General features: G+C 42.5%; 1 protein-coding gene across 2 annotated transcripts; it reads right to left on the reverse strand.

Moving 5' to 3' along the window:
• Positions 1–262: 262 nt before the first annotated feature.
• On the reverse strand, positions 263–17,479 carry vsnl1a (visinin-like 1a; the record flags this gene model as incomplete). 2 transcript variants are annotated; one of them, XM_080543196.1, is made up of 3 exons in its annotated part: positions 263–460; positions 716–931; positions 17,318–17,479. In XM_080543196.1, the coding sequence occupies 3 exons, from the start codon at positions 17,477–17,479 to the stop codon at positions 263–265; spliced, it is 576 nt and encodes a 191-aa protein (XP_080399322.1). The 2 variants fall into 2 exon arrangements, with proteins under 2 accessions (XP_080399322.1, XP_080399323.1); XM_080543197.1 differs by lacking the exon at positions 716–931.
• Between the last annotated feature and the right edge of the window lie 6,435 nt (positions 17,480–23,914).

The raw sequence follows: 23,914 nt of genomic DNA on the forward strand, positions 1-23,914 counted from the left end.
TGTGTGTGTGTGTGTGTGTGTGTGTTTGTGAGTGTGTCTTCATGGTGTGTGTCTGTCTGCATGTGTATGTACGTAGGTCGTTAGTGTAAATCTTTTTTTTGAGCAAATAACATTCTCATGCACACAAGTGTTTCAAACACAAGAAGCGGATCCATTGAAAGGCAGTCCAAGCATATTTTTTTCAGTGGAAATAGCTGCAAACTGAATGGAACATTAATTTTCCTCTGTGCAGTCCGTGGCGGCAGGCGATCTCACAGGCCCCCTATTTCTGGAGGTCACACTGCAGCAGTAATACAATAGAGGGGTCGCTCTTAGCCGCCTCTTTGAACTCCTCCAGAGAGATCTGGTCGTCGTTGTTCTTATCCATCTTACTGAAGATCTTGTCCACCCGCTGCTCTGGCGTCAGGCCGTCCTCATTCATCTTCATCATGATCACAGTCCCCACCATCTTGTAGATCGCCTTCACATAGAGAGGGACAGGGACAGGAAAGAGATCAGTCATCATCATTATCCAGAAAACACAAGGATTTAGGTCACACACACACATACAGACATGTACACACACAGTCGCACGTACGCACACACACACACCCATGCATGCACGCACCAACACAGACACAGACACAGACAGACACACACACACACACACACACACAAACACATGCACGCACCAACACACACACACACACATAACCACAACTATGAACTCTGATACCTCAATGATCTCTAGCATCTCCACTCGTGTGATTTTGCCGTCTCCATCAAGGTCATACATGTTGAAAGCCCAGTTCAGTTTCTGCTCAAAGCTGCCCCGTGATGTGATTGACAGGGCGCAGATGAACTCTCTGAAGTCGATGGTTCCATCCCCGTTCTTGTCAAAGGTTCTGAACGCATGCTGGGCAAACTTCGACGCATCTCCATAGGGGAAGAACTGAAACAGAACAGAAGAAGAAATCCATGGTGTCATTTTAAAAGGAATTATCAGAAAGATCAGAAAGTTCATAATCCCTCCATAATAATATCACATATAGCTAATGTATGCTTTTCACATGATTTTCATGGCACCAGACATTATTTGAATACCCATAGTATTTTACTGGGTATCAAGCACACTAAGTGTGTGTGTGTGTGTGTGTGTGTGTGTGTGTGTGTGTGTGTGTGTGTGTGTGTGTGTGTGTGTCTGCGCGAGTGTGCGTGCGTGCTTGTGCGTGTACACAGCTCTGTGTACATGTGTGTCTGACGCTCATTCTGTGTGACACCAGCCTGAGGCGTGTTTACGGAGATCCAGCAGTGGGCTGCAATGCGGACCTAAGCTTTGTAGTCTGTCTGAGTGAGAGGAGAGCAGAGGAGGAGATGAGAGGAAAGGAGAGGAGAGGAGAGGAAAGAAGCGAGTGGGGAGCGTCATTCATCTTCTGGGGAACATCAGGGTCCTTAAACACCATTAAACTCTCAGACACTGAGTGCATACCGGTAATTTCCACCCATCAAGTTTAACAGCGCTTGTCCACTTTAAAGTCCCTCTGAGTTGTAAGCTGCAACAAATCATCAAGAAAATGAGAACATGCAAACCTGATGGGCATTATAATTGAAACCTGCTACTATATAGACTACCACAACAATTCTAGCCACAAGAAATTCAAGGGCAAGCAAACAAATAATTCTTATTTTCATGTTTTTTATATGACATCTATAACAAAAGACTCACATCTTTGAGAAGCAGTTGGTTGTTGATGATCAAACACCACTATAAATAAATATGTATATATATATATATATATTGTACTTGAAAGAGAGAGTTAAGAGGATGGATAAATTAATATTCATGGGTGAATGTTATGTTCAATACCCTTGTGATTAGCCTCTATACCATTCAGATACATAACAAGCTGCTCAGTGAATCAGTCGAGGTCGGGCTCATTGTAATGCATGGAATGGAATGAGGTATGGTATCAAACACGCATGTTTGATACCATTCCTTATTCCATTCCATGTATTCACAATGAGCCCGTCCTCAGATTTTTGCCTCCACCATCCTCCCCTGCAGTGAAGGGCGAATAAACAGTCGTCTGCAGTCGTTTAATCATCCTATGCACGAACCGTCACACGCCCTGAGCATAACCACGTATCCATGGACAACCGGGTAGAGGTTAATGAGTGAATATAAAGAAGCTCCATGTATTAAATGATGAGGTCCTGTTGCAGCAGTGATCTAGAAGAGAGGTTTCCGAGGGAGGTTTCCACAGAGAACCACAGCTATTCATTACAGTTGACCTTCCACTTGCCCTCCCTGATAGGAAGAACAAAACGGGCACAGGGTAATATCTTTGTCTTGGTCTGCTGCCAGATGACACAGAGCCAAATGGGGCATGTGCCCAATTATTAATTTCACTTCTAATTGCTGCTTGCTTGTTTTATAACAGTAATGTCTCACTCACAAACACAAAACTCATTGCGTCACACATTATGTTGTTCTGTTCCCTGTTTTTGAAACAAGGAACAAGGACATGCCCTCGGTCTGGAGTCTGGACAGTGAAGAGTGAAAGCCCAATGAAGACAAGGGGGAGTCAGTCAGCCACTGTCCGTCTGCAATAAGGTCCCACCCATCAAATTCTGCTGCAGTGGCAAACTGATCAGACTGTAGTTAAAAGTTGAAGGGGCAAGACAGAGAGAGAAGGATTAAGGAGTGGGTGACAAATAGAGAGAGAGGGGAGAGAAGATAGAGAGGCATTGGGAGAGAGAGAGAGAGAGAGAATAAACAAGAGATAGAAAGAGAGAGAGAGAGGGAGAGAGAGCGAGAGAGGGCTGCTGGGACCGGCTCTTCTGTTCTGACTGAGCCCACAGCTTGTCTCGGTGTAACAGACCCGAAGGCCCGGTCTGCTTGACCCTGGCAGGATGTAGAGCACACGGTGATGCAGCATGCACAAATCAAAGTGACTCTCTCATGGGGCTGGCCTGCTGCTTCCATAGCGGGAAAAAAGTGGACCAGGATGATGAAGCCCGTAAAATACCTTTTGAAAGATTTTTTTCTTTTTTGCTTACTTGACTTTATCTGACGCTTCTCCTCCCCTCCCTGTCCTTATCTAATACAGATTAATACGGATACATCAGCTCGGAATATGTGAGAAAATACATCACCTCTCAAAAAAGTTAGCAACAGATGATATATGATTATGATTAACATATATATTGCCTTTGTGAATTAAAATCACATTCTCCCCCTTATAATGGCCTGAGAATGACAGTATAAATATGAGTAATTCTATGCCCCTGCCTTTCCCTGGAACCTCTTTAGTGTTTAGGGACAAACATTACCATCCAAATATGTCTGTTTCTTAGCTTTTGAAGAGGCTATCAGGCAGACTGCCAGTCATGTCCTAGCAGGGTGGTGGGGGGGAGGGTGGCCCAGGCCCAGGCCCAGACAGATAGCCACAGCTGGACTAATAAACGCTGATGTCAGAGATGAACCTTGCAGTGGTGAGTGATGCCCAGTTCCCAGCCAAGAGCCCTCCAGATACAACCCAAATAACCCACCACTAAGTGGAACATAAATGCCTTCATAATCAGACCACAAGCTGCCACCTCGCCCAGGCCAAGAGATGGAGGGAGAGAGAGAGGGAGGGGGGGGGGGGGGGGGGAGAAGGGAGGGGTAGACAGAGAGATAAGGAAAGAGAGAGAGAGAGAGAGAGAGAGAGAGAGAGAAGAACAATAAGAAGAGTGAGGGACAGAGGGAGAGAGAGAGATAGAGGGGCCAAGAGACCTGGCTGCAAACAACACATTAACTATGTGGTCACACTTTTAATGGAAGCTATTTCACACCACCATAACAGCAGCGACCATAACGAGGCTCAGGAAAAGATGGGTTACGTAAGCAGAATGAAAACAATGTGTTCCATAATGCATCAGTCTGCGCAGCCGGCAACACTCAAAACTGAAATCATATAAGTGGACATCCTGTCTCCTATAAGCTATCACTAAGACTGGATAACAGTCATGCTGTTATTTTTCGCAAAAAGCTACCCCGAAGGGGATAAAAAGGTAGTGGGTGACAACAAGGTGTAAGCAATAATAGGGACATAACTCTTTATTGGTTCATTGGTGATTCATCTCTGTGTGTATCCCACCCAGTCAGTGAACTGATGCCGTTGGGTTTGACTGTGTTGTTTTCCTGCCTCCTGCCTAGTGCCCTGGCTTAACCTTGTCTATTCCTTGTTGCTGCAAAAACAACATCAAATGAACCAAAAACAATAAACAAAACCCCATAGGGGATAATTGTTTTGTTCTATACGCATGCACCTACATCTTGTCTGGCGACTCAACCGTGGCAATCACAGTCCAACAGTAGCAACACTGCTTGCTGTCAGCTGATGACACACAGGACGAGGCCTGCCCAAATGGAGGCTCTCTCTCCTAGAACCACGACCCCCACTGAGTGATAATGCACACAGGACCAAGCCCATAATGCCTGTGCTGGACAGCTGCCATGGTGACACTCTCCACTCTCTCCTCTCTAAGACAGATGGGTGGCTTGTTCAATGTCTGCACAGTATAGATGTTTTAATATGACATACTAACTCAATGAATGTAAGAAGTTGTTACCTGCAGTGTTGAAACAAACAAAACCTTCCATAACACAGGATTTATGGAAAGATTTACAATTCAATATAATGTCATATGAAAAACTGCCTTGAGAATGCATTATTTATAATGATGTTATCTAGCTTTTTCAACTGGCATTGAACATATTCCTCATTGCCTGTAGTTCACTGTTAGAATTGGTCACTTGATATCACCTTGTCCCTCCGTATCAGCTCACCAGCACACTAAAGCATGACAAAACAATGATAAAAGTCAAGCTGTCTCATTCACATAAACCATAACCCCAAAACATGACAGCGTGACTTTGTTCTTCATCCTGCTCCTCACTGACATGAATCATGCATGAATAATGCTTTATGTTTTATGCAACTTTTCATAAAACAACAGACGCAATTAAACCTATTTTAAGACTAAAAGAGTGGCACAAGCAAGGCCTTGGGTAAAAAAACAACAGAGAGAGAGTGGGGCGGGGGTGCTCTGTCACTGACTGTGTCACTGCATATATGCCTACTCTACCTTGTGCTGCCAAAGCATTGCTCAAAGACGCTTGTTCGCCCAGCACAAAGGGGCTAATGAGACCATGCATAATCCATGTATTGGCTGTTTCAAGTTTGTGCGACTCGACCTGAGCAGAGCTCTAAGAAGCCTGTGAACTCTTACGTAAATCCTCAGTGACATATGCAAGGCAGAGAGCCCAGCCAGCCAGCCAGCCAGCCAGCCAGCACACGGCAGCACAGCCACACAGCGCTCCAGGGCTCTTTACGAGGTTATAAAACACACCGATACCAAAACGCAATGTGTCTCCAGCCACTCAGCGGCCTCACGAATTGCATTCTTAATCAGTTACTGATCATCCTCAGGAGAGGGGGATATGCATCACGTCAGGATGTCAGCGTACTGGTCCTCCTTGTTTTGTGAGCCGAGGGCCAACAGTAAAGCAGCAGTAAAGCAGGCGGCACATACAAGCACTCAAAGTCATAGCCCCCGCGACTGCAACATAGAAATTCAGAATGATGATTAAAGCTCAGAAGGAAAAAGTTGACAGGCAGGGATCTAAATCAGGGAGGGAGTATAGGGGAGACGAGAGAAGAGATAAGTGGATGGAATCTAAACTCAGGATACAGTTTTTCTCAATTGCTAAAACACATTTCACAAAAATTACCTCCATTTTCCCAAAACTCTAAACACAACACACTTTTCTAAAGCTACATACCCAAAACCACACCTTCTCTCTTCAAAACTCAAACTTTCACACCAAAACAGCTGCTCAAAGCCTGCAAAAATGTAAACACTATATGCATCAATACAGACTACAACAAAACAACTGAAAACACAATGTTCAGTGTGTGAGTGTTCTTTTTTTTCACAACTGCCAAAGCACATTTTTAGAAACCTTACAGTATCTGTTCTCAGAATATATCACTGTAGAGTATTGGGCATTCATAGATTTGTGTGTTTCATATGAACAGTATGTAAATCTACAGAAAATACAGTATGTATGTTGTTGGAAAATATCATTTTACAGTATGTATATGTTCTTCATGAATGTTTTACTGTAATGCTTGGCTAATTTTACTATATAACTAAAAGACATTACAGTACAGTAATTCGAACTTGATCTTACGTGTGGACAATCGACTTCTTTCTAAAGGGATCTCTTGACCATTCTGAAGTACGCATTCACCCACAGGGGTGGGTGAGAGTTACAGTAATTGAAATAGTATAACTTCCTTCAATGTTACGGTACATGTGGGAATACGGTACATGTGGGAAAACTAGGGTTAGGGTTAGGTGCTAGGGTGACTTGGTACATGCTGGCATGTCTAACCCTAACCCTAACCCTACCCCTAATCCTAACCCTAACCTTACTGTAACCCTAGCACCCTAGCACCTAACCCTAACCCTAGTTTTCCCACATGTATGATAGTCATGCATAAAAATAAATCTGCGCTCCCTGTCTAACGTTATATCTAACGTTACATATTTTAAGGCTGATTTTGCATGATAGTCATGCATTTTTAGATATCTATTTCCCCCCTTTAAATGGCATATGATGTCCGAAATGTTACTAAAGTTCAGCCGCGAAGTTGTTGCACTGTTGTCCTATCGAGTTTTAAATAAAGGTTTGAAAAATGTACCGTATTCCCACATGTACCGTAACATGTACAATACTGTACTGTATCACAACTCAATGCAAACACTACAGAGGATCCATTACACACAACAATACTCACTGAAAACAATGTTCAGGGTGTGATGTTTTTTTATTTATTTATGGAACTATACCACACACACACACACACACACACACACACACACACACACACACACACACACACCACAATCATTTGCAACAAGTGTCTTAAATTTTGAGTCGTTGTGTTTAATGAATGAAGCCAGTTATGTTCATTGTGTTCAAATTCTGCTGACTGTGGCAAGCATTTTGCATCACATGAGCTTTAATTTGAGAATTTGAGCAGTTTTTTGCAACTTGTGTTTTAGCAAGACAAAATGTGTTTAGCTTTATGAGAAAAGGAGGATTGTGTTTTGTGAATTGTGTCTTCATGTGAAATGTGTTTATGGTTTTGGCAAATGGGAGCTAGTTTTATTAAATGTGTTTAGAGAACTGGTCATTTGGTTTAGAGAATTGGCTTTTGTGTTTTAGCAATTGGGAAAAACTGTAATATAAGAATCACACTGTGACCGTGCATGTTAGACAATCACCAAGAAGAGGGGTCGCTTCATGAGCTAATACACCACAGTCTATCAGAAAACACAGAGGGTACCACCACTTTCCATTTGGGGTTTGAGGATTAGAAACGATCCACATCTAGCATCTTCACTGCATTACACTGACAGTGTATATATAGCGAACAGCCAGCAGAGGGGGCTATAGAGTGTGGAAGGGGAGGCCGGGGCGATCCAAAATGCTAGTCTCTGACTCAGCGTTTGCTGGCAGGTAGACCTGGGGGCTGCCATAGTATCTGCGATCCTTGAGCTCAATTTTGCTCACCGCCACTACTCTATCCCCTATGACCTCACTACCCACACACACACACACGCACACACACACACACACATACACACACACACACACACACACACACACACACACTCATCTCCCTCCCTCCTCCCAACTCATCTCCCGCTCCCTCAGGAAATAGGGACCTGTGTGTAGTTGTAACCGTGTGTGCGTGTGTGCGTGTGTGTGTGTGTGTGTGTGTGTGTGTGTTTGTGAGTGTGAGTGTGTGCTTCTGGTCCAAATGTTAGCCTCATTCTATTCATAAACAGCCCTTCTTTGATACTGACTCAAATGATTTCCTTCATAATACATGATGACAGATGCTCCTCATGTCTCCTCCTCATGTCTCCTATCATTGTTAAAACCGCACCATGTATAATTGTTGACAGGGAGCTCAGTAATTAGCAGGAACATTGACTTTGTTATGGAGTGTATTATCCGGCAGAGTTCACCCCGTCATCCTAGTTGTTGTAACCTCTCCTCCCCTCTCAGTGTCTGTGCTGCAGTTGGAGGAGCGATGGGCATGTTGCCCTTTCCCTGGTGATTGAATTAGATGGGCAGTTCGCCTGCGGGATAATTGGGCCTGGCTGGCACAACCCCCCTCCACCCCTGCCACCTACCTTGGCCCTCCCCACTCTCTGCTGCTACAGTCCCAGGCACAGTTGTATAAATGTTTTTTAGCTTGTCATGTGGACATGTAGCAACAACAAAAAAGTTTGACAGCCAAATATATGAATTGTTTGCAATATTCTTTCATGAGCAGCACATTGATGGCAATATATTATCCAATATATCCAATATATATATATCGTTTTGGAATTAATTTGGATGAATTAATTCCCAGTGCCAATGTTTGATCTTGCATTGGCTTGCCGTTCACTAGATTATTGTCTAATTGTACAGCAAAGGGATGTTTTTCATCCCTGTATTTAGGTCAGTACAATCTGAATGCAGTCTGATTTTCATCACACATTCAGTGCTTTAGGGTGCGAGATCGTAAGTTTGTGATTAAAATCCATTTTCACAACTATCATCATCATCATAAGCACATATTTATTACCACATTGCAATAATGTTGCTGATAAAGTTTCCTAACAGCTCGAATCGAAGAACAGCAATTACAAAGTCAATCGAACAATGTAATCAAGCAGCCCCATTACGATTCTTATTGTACAAAATGTCATGACAATACTTATGGGAATGGAATGACAAATAGCTATACAAGTAGTAGAATAAAATGGACTGACTTATATAGTGCATTATTCCAAAGTGTTTTACAATGGCCTCTCATTCACCCATTCAAACACACATTCACACACCAATGGCAGCAAGCTACCATGCAAGGTGCCGGCCCGCTCATTGGGAGAAATTTGGGGTTCAGTGTCTTGCCCAAGGACACCTCGACATGTGGTCAGCCGGGGTTCGAACCACCGATCTGCCAACTTTGCGATCATTAGATGACGGCTCTACCTCCTGCACCACAGCCGCCCCTTAAGAATAATTATTGCCTTCATTTCCTTCAAATAGGGTAGGGTGAGAGTAGGGGAACAAACTAATAATAATAAAGCATAAAAAGTGACTGGATGTTGGTACAAGCAATGCAAACTTTAATTCTATCCACTCATTTCAAAACTGAAAAAAACACTGTTTTCGGAATCAGAGCTTCCCAACTCCAGCATTGGCCTCAGAGCCTGTTACCAGCTCCAGCCCCAGCCCCAGCCCCAGCCCCAGCCCCAGCCCCAGCCCCAGCCCCAGCCATAGCCTCAGTCTCCTCCCAGCCCCATGCAGCCCAAGCCCTAGCCCCAGCCCCCAGCTCCATCTACAGCCCAAGCCCCAGACAGCAGCCATAGATCAGTGTAGACAGGGCTCTCAGAGCTGGGTCGGTGCTATAAGAAACCTTGGGGTGACATTGGGAGGATAGGGGATTTGGATGGGGGCTGTCCGCAGGCTCATCACTGGCAACATCAGAGATTCTTCCGCCGCTTTCATCCATGTCCCAGGAAATCACATGCTCCTGGTGATGTCATTATCTTTATAGGCAGGCTGATTTAGCCCCTCTCATTCTACTCGGAGTGGTCTATGAGATCATCGACTTCTGTTATTGCATACACAATATTGTGGGCTTACAAAGACATACAGTAGCTTACAGAGATGTACAGTAGCTTACAGAGACACACAGTAGCTTACAGATACTACTGTACAGGTATTTCACACATGCTAGGACACAATCCTCTTTAAAGCTCTGTGTGAATCAACTGCAACTGATTACTTCAACAAACTTCCTCTTCCTTTTCGGCATGTTTACACCATCAGATGGGCATTGTCATGAGGTTGTATCCAAACAGTATATCAAAGAATCCCCTAGAGAAGGACTCAAATCGTTTGGCCTTTTTACCCCCCCCCGGCCTTCATCTCGTAGGAGGGATAGGCTGTCGCTGTAAGGATGGGTAGGGGTGGGGGGCCTGAGCAGTGCTTTCTCCCATGCGTCATAATCTAATAAAGGTTAACTCCAAAGCACCATCGGGCTGGGAATGAGATGGGCCTCCTATTGATTGTGGAAGGCCGATTTATTTCCTTTGAGAAAGACAACCTTGTGTGACATTGCCTTGATCTTTCCTCCGCAATGCTGCAGAGCTATCGTTTAACCAATGGATACTTCAATTAAATTAGGGGGCTTCTAGGTCATTAGTGATTGCATGAGCATTCCAGGAAAGGTCAGAGATCGCCCACTTGCCAATAGGTTTGGACTGGGATGGATGTGTAGCCCGTCAATCCACCTTACATTAGCTAATGAGCTAGGCCATTGATACTGAACATGAACGCTTTTGCAGTTTTCTATGATTTAAGCCTGCATATTCCTGTTTTTACGGGGGGGCATTTAGCAGACGACATAACGACATCCAAACAAATACATCTGACTAAGTACATGAATCATCTATCCACCTGTCATAGTAGCAGGAAAAAGTAATCTATGCTCAGGACAGGGGCCATTGGCAGTGATAATGCTAGAAGAATATTTATTTTATTTTTATTTTTAAATGTATTTTTTTATTAATTTGATATTAACAGTAGAGAAATTGTACAAGAGGGTAGATGTAGATGTCTCAGGAGGGACAGCCTGGTGGTAGCGGTGGTAGAGGTGTAGCCTATACTATAGGGAATGGTGTTGCTGTTTCTTCACTAACCTTATACTGTACAACCCAAATCTTGACATGTCTGAGGGTCATTGCAGGACAGAGAGAAAAAGGGACAGAGAATAGTACCGTTTACAGTCTAAATATCTGCTGTATCTTCCCAAAGAGCCTTGAGCCAGGTTATATTGCATATGTTGTAGTTTTATATAATTTTATACTGAGAATTAAAGTCTCTCTACATTTTGGCGAATCGAGCACTCAAGGAAGGCCTTCCCTTCCTGTAAGAGATGGGCCAAGAACTGTGGCGGAGAAGATTATGATTGGTCAAGCAAGAGGAGTGACTTCATCAGACAGGAAACTGCTATAAAATGCTTGCCCCGCTGACAGGAAAGGGCTTTTTATCTGCTATTTTCTCTCTGTGCTCATGTGACTTTGCTTACGTAATACAGTTTTTCTCAATTGCTAAAACACATTTCCCAAAACTTTCCTCCAATTTTCCACACTTTTCTAAAGCTACATAAACAAAACCACACCTTCTCTCTTCAAAACTCAAACTTTCACACCAAAACAGCTGCTCAAAGCCTGCAAAAATGTAAACACTATAAGCATCATTACAGACTACAACAAAACAACTGAAAACACAATGTTCAGTGTGTGAGAATGTTCTTTTTTTTCACAACTGCCAAAGCACATTTTTAGAAACCTTACAGTATCTGTTCTCAGAATATATCACTGTAGAGTATTGGGCATTCATAGATTTGTGTGTTTCATATGAACAGTATGTAAATCTACAGAAAATACAGTATGTATGTTGTTGGAAAATATCCTTTTACAGTATGTATATGTTCTTCATGTATGTTTTACTGTAATGCTTGGCTAATTTTACTATATAACTAAAAGACATTACAGTACAGTAATTCGAACTTGATCTTACGTGTGGACAATCGACTTCTTTCTAAAGGGATCTCTTGACCATTCTGAAGTACGCATTCACCCACAGGGGTGGGTGAGAGTTACAGTAATTGAAATAGTATAACTTCCTTCAATGTTACGGTACATGTGGGAATACGGTACATGTGGGAAAACTAGGGTTAGGGTTAGGTGCTAGGGTGACTTGGTACATGCTGGCATGTCTAACCCTAACCGTAACCTTAACCCTAACCCTAACCCTACCCCTAATCCTAACCCTAACCTTACTGTAACCCTAGCACCCTAGCACCTAACCCTAACCCTAGTTTTCCCACATGTATGATAGTCATGCATAAAAATAGATCTGCGCTCCCTGTCTAACGTTATATCTAACGTTACATATTTTAAGGCTGATTTTGCATGATAGTCATGCATTTTTAGATATCTATTTCTCCCCTTTAAATGGCATATGATGTCCGAAATTTTACTAAAGTTCAGCCGCGAAGTTGTTGCACTGTTGTCCTATCGAGTTTTACAGTAAATAAAGGTTTGAAAAATGTACCGTATTCCCACATGTACCGTAACATGTACAATACTGTACTGTATCACAACTCAATGCAAACACTATAGAGGATCCATTACACACAACAATACTCACTGAAAACTATTTTCAGGGTGTGATGTTTTTTATTTTATTTATGGAACTATACCACACACACACACACACACCACAATCATTTGCAACAAGTGTCTTACATTTTGAGTCGTTATGTTTAATGAATGAAGCCAGGTGTGTTCATTGTGTTCAAATTTTGCTGACTGTGGCAAGCATTTTGCATCACATGAGCTTTAATTTGAGAATTTGAGCAGAGTTTTTTGCAACTTGTGTTTTAGCAAGACAAAATGTGTTTAGATTTATGAGAAAAGGAGGATTGTGTTTTGTGAATTGTGTCTTCATGTGAAATGTGTTTATGGTTTTGGCAAATGGGAGCTAGTTTTATTAAATGTGTTTAGAGAACTGGTCATTTGGTTTAGAGAATTGGCTTTTGTGTTTTAGCAATTGGGAAAAACTGTAAAAGGCCCCTTTGGAGTCAATTGATTTAAGCTCTTTGTGCTTTATAAGTTCTACTCAATCTACTAAGAATCAATTAAATCCACAACACATACAACTTCAAGGTGTGTGCAGTATGGAAATTAATTCAAAACTCATCTTATCACTACTTAAAAGAGAGTTGCACCAGTCACACACACGCATGCGCCCACGCACACACACACACCCATTTTCTTCTCTACGATACAAAGTACCATCCAAAATACATTATATGATGATGAAACAAGATGAAGAGTGAAGATGGACTGAACAATAAAGGACTGATTTCAATTCCCTCCATGTTGTGACAGTGATGGAGCATGGCGTGTGGGCCTCTGAAATGACAGGCTCTATTTTTAGAGTGCCGCAGCTAACTCTTTGCTTGGGCAGCGAGAGGTAATGAGAAGGAGAAGGAGAGAGAGAAAGAGAGAGAGACGGGAAAGGAGAGAGAGAGAAAGAGAGAGAGATGGGGAGCGAGAGAGAGAGAGAGAGAGAGAGAGGGAGAGAGAGGGAGAGAGAAAGAGAGACAGGGAGAGAGAGAGTGACAGGGAGAGAGAGAGAGAGAGAGAGAGAGAGAGAGAGAGAGAGAGAGAGAGATGGTTTATATATGTGCCATTACGGAGGCATCAGGGGACGCACGGTCCTCAATGTGCACATGTCCCCCCCTCCACACACACACACACACACACACACACACACACACACACACACATCTGCACTCCATTTGCTCTGTTATCACATCATAACATGATACAATATCTGTCACAATGGCTCGTCAGCTGTCAGTCAAATGGATGACCACATGATGAGGCTACACTACACTTTCCATTCGTAAAAAAATAAAATAAAAAAGGGTGGACGTCATTCTACGCCAGTGCAAGCGGGAAGCACGGACCAGATTCCATCCTATCCAATCAGGTCAGCTAGCTGTGTGGCCAGAGGGAGGGCCAGGTTAAGGCTATAGGTTTCCATCAATGTGATAGGCAGCTGCGTTGTGGAGAGACGACAGTTGGCCTACATGGTACTGTGTAGGTGATGTCTCAACAATGCTTTCATGACAAGCCAAGGCCAGTTGGGGCCCAGCTGGGGGCCGCGGTAGCCTAGTGAATTAGTTGGAGAGGCCGGTTAGCAATCAGAAGGTCGCTGGTTCGATCCCTGCCTCAGGAGGGAGCTGCATGTGCCCTTGAGCAAGGTACTTAACCCCAAATTGCTCCAGGGGTGCCGACTATGGCTGACCCTGTACCTAGAGCAAATAATACCATATTTCAACAATTGATTGACAAGTTTATTGCATGGCAAATAAAACATTATTATTATTATATTTTATTATTAGTTGACAACAGGGTACAACTTCTATTCAGTGATAGCGATGAGCAGTGCAAGTATAGATTTTCTGATGTACAGATGTGACGAGATTTACACATGGAAAGTTTAAACCATAACATCATCATTATGAACATCGTCTTCATCTTCCTCACACTGAGCAAAGCACTAGCCTGGTGCTACTGAGTGTGTAACCGAGATCCAAATAAAAACATATTCAGATTCAGATCAGATTACAGCAATAAGACACTCTTTGCTCTTTTCTCCAGTGCATACGTTATTCCGTAAGACCAATTACAGTGTGTGTGTGTGTGTGTGTGTGTGTGTGTGTGTGTGTGTGTGTGTGTGTGTGTGTGTGTGTGTGTGTGTGTGTGTGTGTGTGTGTGTGTGTGTGGAGAGTGGCTTGGTTCAGCTGGAACACATAAGTCCATTACCCTGCTATTCATCACTGATGACACTGCTACATCATCACAACAAGACTAAACATACACACTCGTTGGCTGGCCAGTCACTTAACTGACACTGTCATCATCACCTCCCAGACTGTGTGTGTGTGTGTGTGTGTGTGTGTGTGTGTGTGTGTGTGTCTATCAAGTTACATACGGTTCCAAAACCGCTTAGCATGTCACTGCAAGGATGAATGAGAAATATCACACCACCACAAGTACAAAACTCCCAGTGAAATTTCACTGCCTTTTATCCTTTTATCCTTATACTGATGTTAGCTGCCACTGCCTTTTATCCTGTTATCCTTATACTGATGTTACATGCCACTGTTAGACATGAACTCAATTCTGTCACATATTCTCTTTTGTCTTTAACAAGCTAATTGCTATAACATCAGTATTCTTTTCTGAGGAAGTCATATTACTAGCACTTGCTATCTGCCACACCACCAGAACATGTTTGTGTAAGCCAATGCTTACCATACTTTCATTTATATTTTACATTTGAACTATTTAGGGTTTATCCTAAATCCTTACACTTTTATCAAACGACTTATAATTGGAGATTATAGATACAGTCTCCCTGGAGTAATTTAAGGCTAAGCGCCTTACTCAAGGGCACACTAGTGGTAGTGTTCCCAGGTGGGATTTGAACTCATGACCTTCTGATCACCAGTCTAACTCACTATAACAAACCTGTCCTAGTCCAACCACTCCTTGGGATTAGAACTCATTAGCTTGTACAAGTACCATATAGAGGAAGTTCCTGGGGTTGCGTCTGGAAAACTATCACCAGAAATCATTCATACTGTATCTATTTATGTCTATTTTTATTTTTATTTTATTCTATTATTCAATTGCCACTTCATTTTGTTGTTGTTGTTTATTTGTGGTGTGAGCTAGTGTACATTTACATTTACATTTTTGGCATTTAGCAGACGCCTTATTCCAAAGCGACTTACAATCAAACTGTACTGTAAAGCCTCAATTTCACCCCGAGGATCAAAGTACCTACTATCTATGTATCTATCTATCTACCACTTGCACACTGGCGAACAGAGCCAAGCCAACAAAGACCATAGAAATAGAACATCATGATGACAAAAAAGTACCCAAAGAGAGGTTTGCTCCCTTGAAGTCTGCAGAATGATTGCCACTACAATAGCTGTGAAAATAATATGAGAGTGACTGAATGGAGATTGAAGAGGACACTGCTTCATCCCCCATTTGAACACACTGGGACTCAGGAGACTAACAAAGAGGTGTTAATGCTGCATTTAGCACAGTTACTGAAATGGCATCTGGGCAATTGGCACAGGTGTAATGATGATGCATGCATGAATGATCCAAAGGCATGTCAAGGCCCGCCCTATCCCCCCTACCGTATCACATGGTCAGTGAGCAGATGTCACACGCATGCATGCACACACACACACACACACACACACACACACACACACACACACACAGACCACACACACTGTTTACAGGAACAATCTGTCCTGCTAATGTGATGTCATGAACTTTTTCACTACCTGAGACTTTGGATTTAAATAAAACTGTATTGGTGATACCCTGTTGCCAGGAAACATAATACGATGCCTCAATAAAACAGTTAGCCAGCAGCAGCCCACAGTCAGGCCCCTGTACTGTAGAACCTGCTCTGTATGGAACCATTTTTTTGGAACCGGTCTCTCTATATCATTTTAACCCCATAGCCCCGCTGGCCAATCAGACCCAGGGAAACAAAGCTACTACCGGTTCTTCCATGTTACCGCGAAATACAACATTTCTCCCTCGTCAGCAACATGCCGCCTCAGGGAAAGGAGTCGTTTGTTTGTGTTTGCGTGTGGACGAACCCCCCAAACAACATATAAAAATCCACGTTTATCAAAAAAACGTATAGGTGTGGACAGGGCCTAAATGTTTTCCATGCCTCCAGTGCAACAGAGAAGCGTTGACATTTCGAACCATGTCTTTAGACCTCCATGCTTCTACACGTCTTATGTAATAGCCTCCATTATGTAACGTCTCCTGAGAATACTGGAGCTAAGAGTGATAAGTGGCTATATATTCACTTACCACCAATCTCTTCCATTAGTCACTTTGTGATCTATATTACAACAGAGTAAATAGCGATCTCCAGTATCAAACCTACATGCACATATTCAAGTCGTTGAATTGAAAATGATGAGATTCAACTTTATATATAGAATTAATTAATAATGAGATTAAACCTAATTCAATATGTGTCAGAATTGCATATATAATTCATTGTTCAAATGTAATTCATTTTCCTTTTATAGACTTTTCCCCTCTAACCTTATCTTCCTAGAATCATTTCACAAAGCACCACTAAAGGTGATGAGATAAATATTAGAAGAGATTATGATCTCCTGAGTTATGATCTCTACTCTGTCAGTTGTCTGCCCGGATACAGGACAGAATGAATAAGAGAGGAGCATGATACATGCTGTAATATACCTCTTCTAATTACTGTCATCTGATCATTGATCATTATAGATTAATCTCTCTGTTACTAAGGTGATATAATATGTCTCTACCATTGTCTACCAAGTCCCTCCAAAAAGTATGTTACTCTATTCTAGTCTACTTTGTCTCTCCTCTCCTCTCCTCTCCTCTCCTCTCCTCTCCTCTCCTCTCCTCTCCTCTCCTCTCCTCTCCTCTCCTCTCCTCTCCTCTCCTCTCCTCTCCTCTCCTCTCCTCTATCTCTATCATTGCTGATGGAATAAAGCAGTATGTGATCTTGGCAGGGAGACAGTGTACTACTACCTACCTTCACATAGAGCTGTTGGAACTCGTCCAGATTGAGTCTGCCAGTGGGGCAGTCCTTCAGGAACCCTTTGTACCACTGTTTCAGTTCATGCTCGTTAAATTCTGTGCTCTTCACCAGATCCTCCATCACTTCAGGGGTCAGCTTGCTGTTCTGTTTCCCCATTTTGTCTGCAAAAGGAATGGCATAGAATTATATTAGAACGTCTGCAGCAAATGTCATGCAATCATTCTAGAATGTCTGCAGAGAATGTCTTTCCACTGTCATCTTTAAAAGCAGCAGGGCAGATTGATCAGACATCACGGAAAAAAGCACTGTCACAAATCTATAATAGTTTTACAGAATAATTCGTCTGGTCTGAAAAGACAGCGAGAGAACTTGCTGGAGAAGCTAGTTCTACGTCATGCCTCAACACAGCCATTTCCAAAACTGACTTTTTGTCAACAACACCTGGGAAAATGTTTGAGTGGAAAATATTATCCTCAATCAAATTAATGAGAAACAATGTATTACTGTTTAATCCCTGTGTGTAATTATTGTATTAATTAATTAATTACTGTGTCTAGTCAATTTAATCACATCCAGAACAGAATGATGATGATGACTCACAGGATAAAAAGCCATTATTCTGTTTCGAAGCTTAGTGGACTATTCAAAACAAAACCTTTGATACTTTGTAGTAGCATGGGAATTCATCCTGAATCCATACTGAATGCTGATGCTCTGTCCAGGCTGTGCAACTATTGCTGTACAGTGTCCAGTTCCAGGCTGTGCACCCTTTCCACCTTGTAGAGCTCAATTAACAAAAGTTCCAGGAAAATAATTGTATTATCTTGACTGCTTGACTGCAAAATGCTGTTACATATATAAAAAATGGCCTGATAGCTGCTACATACTGTCGTTAGGATTTGGAAGTTAAGTTAATAGAGCATATATCACAACCTTCCTATTCTTGGACACATCTACAATCATTCAACAACAGAGATGTCAAATGAATCCATTCTCAGCCCCATGAGACTCCCTCCTGAGTCCCCTGTGGATGTTGTTTGACGGCATAATAATTATGATTTATTTGTGAATCTATGGTTCTAATCTCTGTCTAGGAAAGTGTTGTGTCTCATTCCCCCCGCCCCGCCCCCCCCCCCCCCCCACCGGGGCCCACGTTGCTTATCTCAGCACCCTGCTGCTGTTAGCAGTTAGCACCCCCCAGTCCAGTTGCATCATAGGGCCTAGATAGCCGCTGCTCACTGCTTTACTGGAAGGCAAATTAGCTCATTAAGCCCACTGTCATTAGCATAATTACTAGAAGGCCAACAGATCCAAGGCTACAATGTGACTTTTACTTTCAGAATTAAATCTGGAGGCCTTTTCACTAATGCTCCCTCTCTGTGAATCACCGAAAGGGCTGCGGAGGACGACGGGGACGGAATACATTACGTTTACATTTTTGACATTTATCGCCCTTATCCAAAGCGACTTACAAAATACATTAGTAAGTGAATCATCTATCAGTCATCATAAGAAAAACAAATCTATGCTAGGAATACAAAGCGTTCTGACTATAGTCATATTCTGACTATGGTTTAGATGGCAGTATATTTGAAGCAGTATTCAAATTAAAGCAATGAGAATCTACACAACCTGAGAGGTCATATGAAACAAATGAGCAGCACTTTAAAGTAAATCCAATTATTTCCAATTAAAGTATCACAGATAGGAAGTATTCCTTAGAGGACGATACATTTCAGATGTTTTAATAGCAGTCCATTCTGACTAAGGGCTTGGAAAACAACAGAAAAGTCATTATTTACCTAACCCCTATGGTAGTCTACAAAAAAAAATGAAAAAAGAAAAACAATACAACAATCATTTCATGGCTTAGAGGGTAAACCCCAGCCATGACCAGAGGGACTTACAATCCACAAGCCATGACCAAACAATGAATACAAAGCATCAGCAACACCAGACTGAATAACAATGAAAGACACCAGTCCAATAGCTACACATGCTAGCTTTTCAGATCCCCTGATAAATGGGCTGTATGTCCGCCTCTCTGATCTATGGACTGCAGTAGATGCTCTCTGTCCTTGGTGATTACCCCTCCGTTGAACGGCATATTCCCCAGAGCATCAGGGAATCTCCACTATACACTCACTATGCCATGCTAGTGCAAAACAAGCCTGAGGTACAGGCCTTTGATTGGATTGCCCTGGCGACCTCCACCTCCACCACAAACCCTATTGACAATTCTGAGGAAAATAGATACACAGTACAGGGCATTCAAATTACATTTTCTGAATGTCAGGAAAACGCACGCACTCTAAGCCAAGGTTGTCTCTGATGGAATGTTCTGGACTCGACACAGCTGTGGTTTCATCTATCCCTATATCACCCTTTTGATGACATATGGAACATATTATGTGGTGTTCCCATTGAGTCATATAGGCAATATGCTTCTGGTGGCAGACTTGGGCGCGGGTATGTACTGTACCTCTTTCTTTTTGTATACACTTGGGGTAAGGAGTGACTACCCTAGGGAGTATGGATTGTCAAAAGCTGGACAGCATAATAGAATGTCTGTATGTCCATACTGTACCTCAGATATTGATTATCTCAGAATAATGGTACACTACTTGATCACAGGTTCTGAAGAATGTGATCAACATGGACATGCCCACTAATAGATCATCATGCCATGAATACAACCTGTACCGAATATTATCAACTACATGAAACCACCTTCTGTGTCATATGAGATACCCCTATTCCTATCAAGAACATTGACAATGGTTTCCAGACCAAACAATGTGTTCTGCCGCTGACACAAGTTGGTAGCATGTTTTTGTCACTCACATTGAAGTGGGCCTGAAGACAGCAGCAAACAGCTTTGTTCCCCATGTGGGACATTAGCATCATGGGCTACATCACAGTACAGTATAGTACAGTACGTCACATCCTACCCTGGGAGTATAGTGGTAAAAAAAAAAAAAAAAGGGTTATCCCTGAACACCATGGATTGGGAGCAGCTGTGGCGCAGGAGGTAGAGCCGCCGTCTAATGATCGCAACTTTGGCAGATCAGTGGTTCGTGCGCCGGCTGGCCACATGTCAAAGTATGTACATGTATGTATGAATGTGTGTGTGAATGGGTGAATGAGAGGCTGTTGTAAAGTGCTTTGGATAAAGGCGCTATATAAGTCAGTCCATTTTACCATTGAATAGATAGGGCCTGGCAGAAAAGATGGGTAGCCCCTATTCACCAGAATATGAAGGTGGGTAGTTTGCTTGTGTTTGGCCTCCACTACATCCCTACACCATCCAGTCTATGGGGGAAGCATGACACTTCAAAAGCCTCTCCATTCACATCATGTCGGAGCTGAGAGCATGACTACAAGAGCTTCACCGGTATGCCCCGTCGTCCTGTGTGAGCAGCAGAATGTGATGTTTGAAAGTGCTCTCAGCCACCGCCGGCACTGTTGCCAAGATCTGCAGGTGGGCTATGCTGATAGAATTGTACATCTGTAGTAGACCACAAGTCCATTTCAGAGCTTCAGTAGACAATGAATGGAGGGAGAAGGCAATTCAAATGTGAATGAAGAGAGGTGATGTACACGAAAAATACACTCACGAGACATAATGATCTAACAACAGTATTACAAGATAATGTTTTCATTAGTCTGAAAGCACATATCAATCACATTTTGAATATAATCTGCTAATATTAGTGGTTCATACTGTAGCTACCAAATACCCAGATAGGAATGGGAGTGCCACTGTACTGTCTGTTTAGTGGTTTTATTCGGTCTGTCTGCAGTGCATTGCAGAGAAGCATGTTGACTTGCATGTTGACTTTACCCTGAGTAAGAGCTATATAGTCCATGCACTGAGACAACACAAATTACTGTAATATCATACAACAAAACTACTAAGATTCAAGGGTGTGGTATTACAGACTGGTAGGTAGGGCAAAAGAACAAATAATTGACTGGGTCTGTTTCTAAACCTTTAGCAGACCTCTACAGTGGCCAGGCACATTATATAACACTGTGTCCGTTTTCCATTATTGTCCAATAGGGAATGACCTTGAGAGTCAATGCCCAGCAAGTACAATACTAACACCCATGACAGCAATGCTCTCCTATAATACTATTTATAGACATATTTTACATGATCTTCAGTTATGTCTAGCAGTCATGCTCTCTAAGCGTAAATACAACCACAGAGGATTACCTATGGCTTGGTTTGCAGTTTTATACGTTTAAAATACAAAATATGACATAAGCGTCCAGCAGAAAAATCATTCTGCTATTTCAAAATATCTTTACAGAGTCGGGATTCGCAGTTTTTCCTCATTCTACCATCCCATTCATGTATTTGTTTCCAAACTAGCCTACCATCCTCATCCCGCAGACGGTTCGGTGTGAGCAGCGCATACCGCCGTGGCAGAAGCCGCTCAGCCCCACATCAGCACCACGCCGGATGAAAGCGGAGGAAATGTCATAGTGGATTTAATCTATAACCTATGCAATATTGAATACCCCCCATCGAATTTATTGATTTAATAATCAAATGAATAAGCACATACTTCACTTATCCATTTTATTTCTAGTTTTAGTTCTTGATACTTTTGTTTATAAAACAAATTCTACAGTGGAGTAGCCGACCATACTTCCTTCGCAAATAGCCTATCATGAGCATCTTGCAGTTTGGAGAGACAAATAGTCATAATTATATTTACTCTGCACTAATTGAATGTATCCTAATAGATAATCGACCTTAATGATATGGTAAGTAGAGATACTGGCTACACAGAATCCTGGAGGTATACGGGACAGGCACGTTTTATGCTGCAAACATATACAAAGGACACAAACTAACCAATTAAAGCCAGCCTTTAAGTAGCTGGAGGACAATGTGTAACCTGTAAACAGCTCGTAACTGAATAGAGAGGGTTTCCCTACGAATTGGAGGTAAGCAACAATAAGGAACCCATCTTACCTTACAAGAGTGCGAAGTTAATGGAGGTCTGGTCTCTTCTCAGAGGTTGATTTTAGGTTGTAAGACGTTGTTCAAACGTTTACACTTCTGTCGACCCCTGTGGTGAGGTTTCCTTGAGAAGAAATAATTAGCCTCGTCTAAATGCACTGATGCAGTTCCGAGGATGCAGCAAGGAAAAGCCGTCCACACACACTCACACACGAGGAATAACGGTACGATGGAACACGAGGAATAACGGTGGATGCAATACAGCGCTGCAGCGTCAGACCGGGAGCATCACTCTCTGTCCCTCACGCGCACAGAGTGACTGTTGCATGCTGCACACCGGGACCGATGCTTTTGGTGTGGTGCTTTTTGAGTTTGCGCGAGATGAATAGGCCTACGCCTTCATCGTTGCACCTTTGCATGCACTGAAGTAGACTAGACGTCAAAAGACACACGAGCAGCAGAATCCTGGACATTAGGCTACCTAAGTGCATAAACTAAACTTACAATAGCCCAAATCCCGGTGGCATATTATTCTCATTCAAATTCCAAACATTTAGTTTGAAAATGCATTATCTCCAGGGTCTCAACATCATATATATAGGCCTAAAAACAAAACACATTATCAAAACACATGACATAAATAAAAGCATAGCCTATATACACATACAGGGTACATACGTACGTATACAGGGTAGGCCTACATATCGACATGGAGTGGAAGTAGGGAGTGGGAGGTGCAGGTGTAAAAAAAAGTGGGTCTTGAGGTTAGATTTAAAAGAGGTAACAGTCTCTGACCCCGTAACCAGGGCAGCAGGCAGGTTATTCCACAGAGGTGATGCTCTCTCTGTCTCCAGCTGTTTTCTTTTGGATGTGGGGGACGAGAAGCAATCCAGCATCTTTGGATCTGATGGCGAGTGGGTTGATAGGAGTTGATCAGATCTGCTGAATAGTGATGTGCGTGTGCCAGACCGTTTAGGGCTTTATATTAGCCTACTTAACAAAGCGTACGTTACTTTGGATAATGTATAATGCAATGATAATACGGTTTTCTGAGTTTTTGCGTTGGTTTTTGGTGGATTTAGCATTTTTTTAGACTGTGGATAGGCTGGAAATTGACAATCCTATCTGGCAACCGTGGCTGCGCGTGAGACAATATTTCCCGCCAGTAGGCTGGAAATTGACAATCCTCTCTGGCAACCGTGGCTGCGCGTGAGACAATATCCCGCCAGTCATCTGCATCAGCTTCGCGATCAACATCCTGAGGTGAAGAGCAAGCACGTCTCTGACAGGAATCTGTCATTAGAAAGAAAAACCTGTCAGAACTTTTTGTGGTGAGTCATCAGAAAACATGTATTTATGTATACATATATGTATTTTGATAGATAGTATTTGAGCTTTACATATTTAGCCTACACTTCAACCAAAACGGTCGATAAAGCCACCAGCTAGCTACGTGACACACTCCCAGTCTCTAGCTAGCTACTCGAGTTATTTCCCCCAGAGCCAGCCTGGCTGCTTATGGCAGTGTGTGTCTGGTGGTGGTGTGAAGGAGACATTTGACTAATTAAGTGGCTTATTTTTTAGTTTGTATGTAAAGGGAAGCAATAGGCAACTGT

The sequence above is a fragment of the Nansenia antarctica genome, assembly GCF_963989245.1.
Source record: "Nansenia antarctica genome assembly, chromosome: 1".
NCBI classification, from domain to species: Eukaryota; Metazoa; Chordata; class Actinopteri; order Argentiniformes; family Microstomatidae; genus Nansenia; species Nansenia antarctica.